The sequence below is a fragment of the Tachypleus tridentatus genome, chromosome 11 (assembly GCF_004210375.1).
Source record: "Tachypleus tridentatus isolate NWPU-2018 chromosome 11, ASM421037v1, whole genome shotgun sequence".
Taxonomy (NCBI): domain Eukaryota; kingdom Metazoa; phylum Arthropoda; class Merostomata; order Xiphosura; family Limulidae; genus Tachypleus; species Tachypleus tridentatus.
The window spans coordinates 65,074,331-65,086,589 of record NC_134835.1 but is presented as its reverse complement, the minus strand read 5'-3'; the positions used below and the strand labels follow the sequence as shown (position 1 = coordinate 65,086,589).

The following is a 12,259-nucleotide window of genomic DNA, read 5'->3' as shown; positions in this document are numbered from 1 at the left end:
TTAAGCTGAAAAATTTCTACTATTTAATGTCAGAAACAGATTATTGTGGCTGTATTGTTAGGTAAGGAATAGTCAAACCTCACAGTGTTAATTACATTACTTCAGGGTTTCCTTACCCTAAACTAAATGTCAGATTCATTTGTTGAGTTCTAACCAATATTTCTGTCATTTTATACCAAAATGTGTTAATATGGCATTTATACTTACTGACAAAACTAAAACATAAGCCAATTAGGTGAACTGGGATGAACAAAGCAGAATAGATTTTCAAGCTTTTATGAATATATAAAATATTTAGTATCCCTGTCTTTTAGGGTTACTTTGCATGTTCTAAAGCTATAGCATAAGTCAGTATATCACATAGAGTTGTAGGAGTTGTGTTCAGCCAGATCAACATTAGAAACAAATAGTACCTTAGGCAAAAATTGTTTGCAAGGGAAATGTTTTTTGCAGCAGTGGAAGAATGTTTAAACATTATGTGGAAAGTATAAAATTTCAACCATATCTGTTAGGTCATAGTTCATAATTATGATAGGTCCTAACTGACCAGCATAGCTGAATCAAATAGTATGAAAAAAAAACTGTTATAAGTTTGCTAATATAGGAATTTGACTGCATTATTCAGGTTTACAGGGCCAGCAAAATGTCAGTACTGATTTTTTTTCCTTTTAGACTGGCTTCATGTTACTTTCTTATTACTTTATTAATATGGCAACTAAAATTTCATTACGTTGCCAAGAATTTTTTTCCATTTTATTTGTACATAAGGACATGCTAAGAGAAACTCATATAAAAACAGTTTTGTTGGTATCATGTGAGCATTAGCATGCATTAATTGCTGTAAAAGTAAATAAATGTAGCCCCCATTTTCCAATACAAATAGTTACAAAGTTAAGCTAGGCACACTAAAAGGTCTTTGCTTATCACTGTACCATGTGGTAGTGATGAGAAGATTAGACCTATTCTGAAATATCCTGCTTTGTCTATCAGTAACACAGTTATTATTTCTGTTTTACTTTCATTCGTTGCAACAATCCGTTTACATTATAGTTATATAGTTTATTTTATAATTCCATGTACTGAATAAAGTTTGATAGTGAATCCTTTAATTTTTAGTGTAAAACTGTGTCATACCATAACCCCACAAGCAACTCAAAATATATTCCATAAATTTTCTATGTTGGAACTTAGCTCCTAGATTTATATTTGTTGAGGTCTGCATATGTATTATTTTTTATAGGTTTTGTGTGTTTCTGTGAAATAAAAAGGCTTGTGAGCTCATGGTTTTGAACAGTGGTTTCCCACGGTTGCTTCATCCTATCTAATGAAGAATATTGATGAAGTAGGTGAATCCTAGGGCTCTTGTAAAGGTGAGGGATGTTTCTTGAGATATTGTATGTAAATGGAGTTTGATCATTCTTTTGATGGAATTTTTGTGGAACAGACGTAGACCTGAATAAAAGAAAACATTTGCAGTTGCCTCATGCATGTGTAAGGTGGGACATGGGTGACATATTGTGTTATTTGATCATATATAATGCAAGTGTCTAATGTTTTGACACTTTCTTAAGAGTGGAGAAACTTGTTGGCACTTGGTGCATCACTTTGAATGTAGGGGTGACTGTTTAAACCTTGTGTATTTGCCTCTGTAGACTTAGGCATGATATGAATTTTATGCCCAAGTATTGGAATATGTAAACTCATAAATCTGAAGAGAAGCAATCTTTTTTGTTTTGTAAGTCACTGCTGTTGGTTATTCTGATTCCTTGTATTAATATATAACCTGCAAAATTAATTGTCTTGGCAGAAATTTTAAAGTGTTGATTGGTCATCACTACTGCAATATAAATACTATTACTTGTCGTATATGTTGTCAATAACAAGTTGTTTTGATATAATAAAAGGCTTTTAGATTTTTTGCACAGTAAAACTTGTTTCAAATATGAATTTCTAGTCAAACCCTGTCAACTAACTGTTAAAAAGTTATTCCTTTTAAGCAGGAAGCTATTTTTACTGTAAGAGTGAACACAAATTTTCGGTTTTGATATTGAAATATTTAGTATGTAATGGATTTTTCACTGAAGAGATAAAAATGAGCATGCACTGTTTTTGAAGGAAAACAGTTTTACTCAGTGGCTTTGGTTATGGTAGTAACTTGTTTGTATTGAATCAAAATATTCATGAGTGAGTAAAATGATCTGTAGGAAGTGAAATTCATTGATACTGAGTGACTTGTGTGCATGCCAAAATTAAATTGAATATACCGTACTTTATAAGCAATTAGTTTTACAAAATATTTCTTAACATTTATTTTTAGTACAAGTTTTATTTATAACACACAATAGAGTAAACTGTAGATGTATGTTCTGAGGCAGAAATTAACATCTGTAAAGCACTGCTGTGACATCACTAAGCTGTACTATGTTTTTGTCTGAGCAAAGCCTTATGGAAGTAAGATGTTTGGGCTAATGGTCAAAACCTAGATATCAATGTTTGTGTAGTGGATTATGTGCTTTTAAGGTCCTCCTTGGTGGACACAACGGATAACCCAACATGGCTTTGCTATAAGAAAACACACATCTGCTGTTAGGTATTTATGAAGGAATTCAGCTGATATCTACAGCTTATCCCCATTCTTTTCTATTGGAATTAAGTTCTGTTAGTATTGGATCGTTTGCATGCATGTGAATAATAGTTGTTAGCTGTAATCATTTGAGAATGACACATTAGAGAGCGCAGGTATGTGCTGTTTGAGACCATTTCCAATATGAAGCTTACAGTACAGGACTAGAGTGTTAGTCTTATTGTGATATACAGTAAGGAAATAAACACAAAAGAAAAACATAAAGGTATGTTTGTACATTAATTCAGTTTTAAATTAAAATTTTCTGATGTTTTTCTTGCTCCTTGATTCTGGAGGGTTGGACACATATACCCATCTTTATATAAAATATAATAAACTTTATTTTAAATTAATATCTATAATGTGTGTTATATACTGAATATTACATTATAGACTAAATAAATTTTACAAAGATATTTGATTTACGACAATGCTAGCAGAGTTATAGTTTTGTAAACCAAACCTGTAAAATGTAAATTACTTTCTGTACTAGAGAATGGTAGTATAACCATACTATAGATATGTTTACTGATATAATATCTTTATGTATGCTGTATTCCAACAATAAAGCTTTGGGGGCTATAGCAAGATAAAACTTAAATGTTATTTTCATTAAGGAACAATGGTATATTAAGTATTGTGATGTTTTGTGTTACATTTATGATGATTATATCAATGTCTAGTAGATACCATTATTTGGCAAGGTTTTATATTAGCAAGTTTACAATAATCTCTTGTGTTTGAAATTAACTTGATTTTGTTGGGAAATTGTGATGGAATAACCATTAATTTGATTAAATTTACACAGCATATTAAATATTTTAAATAGTACTGAAGATGGTGTACTTTCAAGAGAACTTGGATGTTAAAAAAATTTAGGTAACTGTGGATATTGGTTATCACAACATTACTTTTTATTGAAGCCTTGTTAGGAAAACTAAGTGAAGTTTATAAGAGAGAAAGATCTGTTCTTACAGATGTTACAAATATTTTAAGAGGCTTTTATATGAAATACATTAAGTTAAAATTACAGGTTGTATTCATAGAAATTGTAAGTACAGGTGGAAGGGCATTATACATCTTTAAGGAAATGATTAAATATCAACTGGAAAATTGTGTTGTCTTTGTATTTACATAATTATTATTAACCTGTTATAAATCATTGCAGGAATAAAAACATATTTACAGAAAACAATTGGATTTCATCTTGTCTTTTTTTGCATTCAGTATTTTTTTGTAACAGAATTTTACATAAATCTACTTGTAATTAATTTTTAATATGTGAGAATTGTGGTATGATAGTTTACAAAAACATTTTCTTAATCATTAAATCTGTGTTATTTCAGAGTTTCATTGTACATTTCTGTCACTTGCAAGCATAATGGACAATGAAATTTTCTCTAGACCCTTTGTTGAGTCTCAGAAACTCATAAATGAATATCTTGAAAAATGGAACACCACCTTTGACTGGTTAAAAGAGATCTATGAAGAAGCTAAGAAATCCCTGTCTGAGTAAGTGAAAGACATCAAGTCTCATTACACTAGGTTGAATGGTGTTTGAACTTGGGTTTCAGTTCTGTCTTATCATGATGTTGAATTTATGCTCAATACCATTTTGTGTTTATACTGTATCATTCACTAGAGGAACACTGATACATGGCTATTAACCTGGAACAAACATGAGAAAAAAATTACTTTCTTGATTGTTTTTGTTGTTTTAGTAGATAATACACACCTGTAATTTTGCATCTTGTTAAATTTTATATATTTTTTTATGACAGTAATTGTTACACAACAATTAATATGGCCGTGTGCCATTCTTTAAGGGCCATCAGATTTAATGTTGCCTACTGTTCCAAGTACAGATCTTCATAATATTAAACTAGTTGAAGTGGTAATATTTTTGTGTTTTCTTAAAAATTACAAGCATTGGGATGTCAGTGACTCTTCAGTATAAGATTATTTTTACAAATGCACCAAAAATGTTTTTCACACATTTTACATCGAGATTTAGATTGAAATGGGTGTTAATAATACTAGATTTGACTTCTTTTCTGTGTCTACAAAATTTGTACAGGCATGGTTATGACTGATGCAGTGTACTAAGTCTGAGGTTGCACCGTTAAGCTCGATTTACCTCCTGTTTACTTGCATTGTATTTTGAAGCTGAAAACTCGTTTGTTATGTAAGTGTTGGTATCGACCAGCGTGACTGGATAACCATCGAAAATCAATATCACTCAAGAAAATCTTATTTGGTGCATCTCTACCATATATGACTGATGAAGTTCACATATTGCATCTTAAACTGTAGTTTTGTTTGTTTATTCTCCTGTTGCAACACTAAATATAAATGTTTGTTAAACATTGGTGAAATCACTATGTATGTAACCTACGTAAGGGACCCCGTTAGTAATTAATGGGATTAAGGGTAGTATTCATGGCATTTATTTACTTTTGAGTAACATGTAAGTTATTATGGACCTTTTAATTATGCACATGCAGTTTGTTGCACAAATATTTAGAGAAATATGTTTATGAAGCTGCTGGGTCAAACGTCATTAATTATTTTAGGGTTAATCTAGCATCAATATGATATTTAAATGGTAGTGTTAAAGAGTATTTACTAAATATATAAAACTGTTGTTAACATAATTTGCTAATTTTTATGAAGCTTGAAAAGATAGTTCACTTTAACTTTTATATACAAGACATTTCATGACATATATTAATTTGTGGTAACAGTATCAAGTATTGTTATTCTCTATAAAAAAATTTTATAAGGGACAAAAAAATCTCACCTTAGCTTTATGGTTTTGTTATGCACATCCAGTAGATATGATATAAATTGGTTACATTTTCTAAAAATAACAATGAAAGTTTGTATTTTGTGAGAACTTGTATAAAAAAAAATGTTTTTAAATAAATCTGCATGTATCACAAATTTTCTTGTAGTCCTAATCAGCTTTACTTGCCAAAAACACCATGCATGAGGAGAAAACGTCAAGCCAGGCTTCCCAGAATTAGTGAAGATGATGGACCTTCAAGAAAAACGTTAAAGAAAAGGTTAGATTTTCTTTATGTGTAGGAATTTTTTAAGGCAGAAGGTTAACTTGTTTTGATTAATATCATCAAAAACCTTTAGGTATTAAATTCTGTGTATGGGCTCATTTTGACAAGTGTTGTGAGTAATCCATCACAAAATTTGACAGTTTCATGACACATCCGTAGTCTTTTCTACACAGTAAATCAGATTAAGTATATTTTTTACTAAAGACTTGATTAAACTGAGTGCAAAGTGAGTTTTAAAGAAGAAAAATATATTCATCTTACAGTTTTCAACTTTCATTTGCATGTTTTCTAAAACCTTGCAACTCAAAATTAGAAGACTTTTCAATAAAACTGAATATTTTAACCCTGTACTAGCTTGGTACATTTTACTAGTCTTGTAAGCACTATAATAGGATATCAATTAATCCTTTTTTACTTTCAAAAAAGACTGCAAATTGTGATAAAAAATCAAAATTATCTTGAGCATCCTCAAGATGATAACAATTTGCTCATGTTTTATGATCTTTGAACGTATCTTAACTATTAAATGTAAGTGTTGAATTATAGGATGCATATTGGGATCACATGCATACCTCCCTAATTTAAATTTTTTTTTTTCATTTCTATTTTCTTATCTTAATCAAATAAGATTAATTTCTACATTATTGTTACTTTTATTAATAAAAAAAATATTTGTAAAAATAAGTAATTTAGTAGCTGTGAGTGAGTTTGAATCTCCATCCCAAACATGCTCTACTATTCAGCTGTAGTAAAAATTAGTGCAAGAGTTGGCAGTTGGTGGTGATAACTTGCTGCCTTCCAACTACTCTTACTCTGTTAAATTAGAATTGGCTAGCACAGGTAGCTCTCATGTAGCTTGGTACAAAATTCAAAAGCAAACAAACAAACATATTGTACTTTTGTTTTACTTGAATTTTGAATTAAAAAGATAGTCTTAATTTTTGGGAGGTTATTTTTAGTACTTTGTTTACATCAAATATGTGGTTAGGAGCAGAAAGTAATAATGTACAAATAATACAAAATCTTATAACTGTCATAATTTAAGTAGTTTTGTAACTGGCATTAAGTTTGAAAAAAAAAATCCCTTGCTTAGCAATAGCAACCTTAAATTTTAAATACAACTCTTAAAAGTGTCATGACATGCTCACTTTTACCTATCAAAATTCAGAAAGATAAATATGTTTCTACTAAATTAGATTAATGTACAAATAAGGACAAGTTTTAGAGGCTATTTCTTTAACGTTTTTTGTCTACCTACTGATTTTCATTTGTGAGCAGAAATAAACTTGACTAAGAAATAATACTCTTATGGTTAACATTTTTCTCAGAGGAGAAGCCCTTTCCTTAAGGAAGTGATAGACACAAGACAACTCTTATTTAAAAAATTTCAACAGGAAGCTTACAAGAGAAAAAAAAATCATTACAGTCTGTGTTATCTTTCACTTGTGTGGTACTAAACATGCTTTTAAAATGCAATAATATAAACAACTGGAAAACAAAATGTGTTCTTTACACTTTTTGTGCTTACTGAATGTCCATTTAGAAAAACTTCTTGAAGAGATTAATGAAAATGTTTACATTGGGTATTAAAATAAAAAGCATCAACCCAAAAGATACCTCTCAAAATGTATCTTGTATAGTCTTCACACAGATGTTTAGATGTGTACAGCAATGCTTAACCATTATGGGTTTGGCAGGGAGTTTCCATGGGTGATGCAAAACTGGCCTTCCAGATACTTGTGTATTCAAAGTGTTAACATTTCTACCTGCATCTTATACTCAGAAAAGTCCAACAGTTAAGCAGATGACTTTGACAGCAAACATATCAGAGCAGAGGGCATCTCATCTCTTCTGAGGTGTCAATGAGACAAGTTGATTTGCATTAACTATATTTAATTATGTGAAATAGGAGAAGTATTATTGGCTGTTTTAAATATAGAATAGGAGAAAATAGTTATATACAAATGAGAATTGTTAAGAAACAAATAAATTAGAACTCATGCTAGAAACATTTTTACAAAGAACTATGAGCACAAAGGAGTACATTACTGGGACATCTCTGAGTAGAAGGATGCTCAAATCCTTCAGAACTTAATACTGTGATAGAATCATAAGTGTTTGTTGTATCTCAGAAATACTGATTGCAATAGTTTTGCTCAATGTGATGTAAGGAAGATGTTGCCCTGGTTGAAAACTTTCAGCTTCTGCAGAATGTTGAAGGAATGAAAAATATCTTATACTGTGGATTGAGTTTCAAGAAGTCATTTTCTTTCAAACTTATTGAAATGTATTTTAGTGCAAAAAGTATTAGAATCACACACATAGATGACATGATAAGAGTTATGCTCTGTTGCTGTCTGAGGACTGATATGTGCAGGCTATTGTTTGTGCTTTGCATATGACGAAAAAAGAACTAAATGAGTACAATCAATCTGTGGACTGGATTTTGAGGCTAAGTCTGTTTCTTCACTCTGAGCTGCACACTTTGGGCTGCTGCTCCTGTGTTTTCAGTTAGTTCTGCATCAAGAATACTATCAACTTTTTGAAGTATCGCATAAACAATATTGTTGTTTATGATGGATTTCACTTCTTTTAATCTTGGATGATCATCTTTCAACCAAACATAACTGTAATTTGGATCAAGGACTCTGGTCATTGGATTGATCATGTTGCCAAAAGGCTGTCTTCTTTTACAAACAGTATCAATGTGTGGAATGACTTGAAAGAGTTGCAACAAACCTGTAAATCTGTGGTGCAGAGAATCATGAAGAGTAATGGCAACTGATGCCTGATGTTTCACATCTGCAATCATCACTGTAGTTGTTTTAGCTGTAAGCAAGTGCTTCATGTAGTATAACAACTTTTGGTACCACAACACCAGTTTCAGGATACTTATCTCCATGGCACACTTCTCTTGCTTCAGCAAATTGTTCTAAGATATGTATAATCTCTGCTACTGCAACTTGCTCTTCTGTTGAACAGATCAGATGTGGTAAGTCATGGTTGCTTAACATCTGATTAAGTTTTACTGAATCCAGTTTAACTGCAGCCAGGCATCAGTGAATACATATCTGTCTCTTAATGTTGGTGCTTGGAATGATTTTCAACAAATGTATCTTCAAAAGCACCTTTAAATTTGTATGCTTTGGTGTAACAAGTTTGAGGGCTTTTGTATGTTAGGCAATGGTAATTCTGAAATTGCCCAGCTTCTCCAATTCAACTTTCACAACAAGCTGTTAAGTGTGTGAAAAGCACAACAGTTTTCCAAGACTTGTGAAAGAAATAAGTTTTCTTTTCAACATCATTCTGTGAAATAACTTACAAGACCCTGCATGGTAAACATTCACTGCAACAATTTTTTTGTTAAATTGGTCAACACTAAACTTAAGATATTTTTTATAAACATGAATACCTTAAAAATTCCTGCACAGGTATATATAAATATTTATTTGCAGTCTACATAGAAAGTAATTTTCAACACATACCTCCATTCACACTACAGTTATTACTTGACTGTTAGGCTTTCTTTACCTTTGCTCATTTAAGCATTTCTCTGATTTTTTTTTCTCACTTGCTCCAGTCTTTTATACCTTACTTAGTTGATTATGGTGATATCTGCCTTGTAATTTTATCCACCTACCTCAGTGCACCCTCTATCTTGATACTGTATGTAAACACCTATTTCAGATAATATTGTCACTAGTACTCTGTAGTACAATCTTTGGAAATACTTTGACTCTTCTTCATGTTAACTCCTTGATTTTCATTAAAGAAAAAGTTTGGCAAACTGACATATGGCATGAATTCCAAAATTTAATGTATCCAGTGTGGAGAAAAATCAGGTCTCTCCTACGTCACTTGTGATATCTAGTATTGTTCAAGAACTAGGGAAAGGGGAGCTGCTCTTGGTTGAGGTTGTCTTTGACTTTATAGTGAGACAGAGACATGTTTAGTCCGATGGTGTTTCTCTGTAGGACTTTGAAGTTGTACTTCTGAGTGATTGTGGGCTTTCAAGAGAGAATTTAGATTTTTTCCAGCACCTTTACTCTGATGGCTTTTCCCTCGGTGTAGATTCTTGTACGTGGTGAGGGGACCTTGTAGGGAAGGTTCTGTTCTGTCTGGTTACCTTCTCTGGGATCTAAACATCCACCCACGTGTTTGCATGCATGGCAACCCGTGAAGGGGAGGAGAGGATCCTGGTGGTTGAGGGATCCTAACACACCACTTTGGCCTTGAATTCCTGTAGACGGGCGACCTTTGGGTGGCCCCCCTGGGTTAGAGTCAACCAAGTACCAGTGTTGTGGACATTATGCCTGATGCTGGTGTTTGGGTATAGTGCTCAGAAACCCTGGCGTTGCTGCATTGTCCTTGCATGACATTGTAGTGCATCCCCTCGTAGAGCTCCATGGTGGGTGGGGTCAGTGGGTACCGAAATTTTTCTTTTTCCTATGGATCTTCCTTCAAAAATTTTCAATAAAATAGTGAAAAAACAGTCAATAGGTAAGTGACCACATCTTGAACTCTCTGAGCAGCAATCTTCAACATCTGTAACACATGTACCTCATTTTCTTATATTACATTCTCTTTCAGAAAAACCTTTAGGGCAATTGCCCCCCTTTTTTATTCAGAAGGGACTAGAGGGTCTTGCTGGCTCTCCAAAGTCAGTAAAGAAACTTTGATCTGGAGACATATTAGTTGAAACATCCACAACCCAACACAGTGAACTCCTCTTGAATTCAAAGGCAATTGGGGATGTACCTATTGAGGTTACCCCTCATGCTACCTTGAATTCATCACAAGGAGTTATTGTTGAGAGGGACTTGAAGAACGTCCCCGAGTCAGAGATTCTCGCTGGTCTCTCCACTCAAGGAGTTTCTGCAATGAGGCGCATCTCCACTTGCAAAGATGGAGTTACACTGCCAACAAATACTCTCGTTTTGACATCTACATCATCACGTGCATCTGCCAACATCAAGGCAGGCTATTTAATTTGCAGGGTACGGCCATACATTCCAAACTCTCTCCGATGTTTCCAGTGTCAGAGGTTCAGCCACTCAAAGACATCATGTCGTGGTTCCCTGCCATGTGCTCGTTGTGGTGGCAAGGACCACGATGCCTATGAATGTGACATGGACCCACATTGCATCAACTGCAATGGTTCTCACCCTTCCTACTTTCGTTCTTGCCCAAAATGGTTGGAGGAAAAAGAGGTGCAGCGTTTGAGAGCAACACATAACATAAGTTATCCTGAGGCTCGGAAATTGCTGCCCACCACTCCATCTCGGACATATGCTGCTGCAGTTCATTCCACAACTACAGTGGGAATGCAGACAGATCTCTCTGTGCCTCCAAGAGAATCTTTTTCAAAACAAATGAAAAGCCTTTTGACCTCCATGGTTAAAAAGGTTGATGAATCGACTCCCACACCCATCTCTGTTCCTCCCATACATTCCAACAAACCTCAAGATCCTCATCCTTCAGTTTCAAATACAGGCATTTCTTCTGATACATCTTTTTCTCCCACACCAAGAGGCAAAATGATGATTCATTCTCGTCCTCAGTCACTGGAATCCCCTTCCAATAACAAAGACCTGTCCAATCGACCCAGGGCAGGATCCATGGAGGTTGATAGACCTCCTTCGACTAAGGACAGCAAGGAAAAGAGCCGTGGTCGTAAACAGAAGGGTTCTCCAACCACTTTGCCTACCCATCATTAAAAATGGCCACCTTGATACAATGGAACTATCAAGGTTTATGTTCTAATCTGGATGGTATCAAAACACTGATTGCTTCCTACCATCCTGTATGTCTTTCCTTACAAGGAACATTTCTAAAACCTGCTGATACAGTCACCATTCAACAGTTTTCTCTGTACAGAAATGACAGGCTGTGTGATGGACGAGTACATGGAGAGGTGGCACTATTGGTTGATCAGCATGTGCCCACCCTGTCTTTGTCACTCAACACACCCTTGGAGGCCGTAGATATCCGTTTTTCCTTTGGTCATACCATCACTGTTTGTTCTCTCTACCTGTCCCCTGGAGAGACATATGATCAATCAGACCTTGATGCTCTCGTTGAACAGTTGCCCTCTCCATTTCTACTCCTGGGGGAATTTAATGGACATCATCCCCTCTGGGGAAGTGCTGTTATTGATGGGAGGGGTTGCTCTGAAGAGCGTATGCTCTCTGATCACAACTTTTCTCTTTTCAATACTGGTTCTTCCACTTATTTTCATGCACCTAGTCAGTCCTTTACCACTATTGATCTCTTCGTTTGCTCCCCTTTGTTATTCTACCATTTTTCATGGAGGGTTGACAATAATTCACTAGGCAGTGATCATTTTCCTATACTTTTGAGAGTGACTGGCTGTGGTTGATACCACCCTACCCGCGTGCCCCGGTGGAAGCTGCCTCCGGCAGACTGGTCCACTTTCACTGCTCTCGCAAAACTTGATCCAGCCATCAATAGACGACTGTGTGGCAGCGGTAACTGGCTGTATTATACAAGCAGCTACTATGTGTATTCCTAAAACCTCGACACGTTTTCCACGATATCCCCGTCT

The 12,259-nt window shown here is 34.3% G+C and overlaps 1 protein-coding gene across 2 annotated transcripts in view; it reads left to right on the top strand.

Moving 5' to 3' along the window:
- The window catches only part of LOC143232332 (uncharacterized), an 80,599-nt gene that overhangs the window by 11,351 nt on the left and 56,989 nt on the right, over positions 1-12,259 (top strand). Inside the window, exons 2-4 of one of the 2 annotated variants that reach the window (XM_076467616.1) lie at positions 1,241-1,370; positions 3,970-4,135; positions 5,578-5,688. In XM_076467616.1, the coding sequence (XP_076323731.1) occupies positions 4,005-4,135; positions 5,578-5,688 (242 nt within the window). In that variant the 5' untranslated portion in view covers positions 1,241-1,370; positions 3,970-4,004. The remainder of the gene's footprint in view (positions 1-1,240; positions 1,371-3,969; positions 4,136-5,577; positions 5,689-12,259) is intronic. The other variant, XM_076467617.1, reaches the window with a different exon arrangement.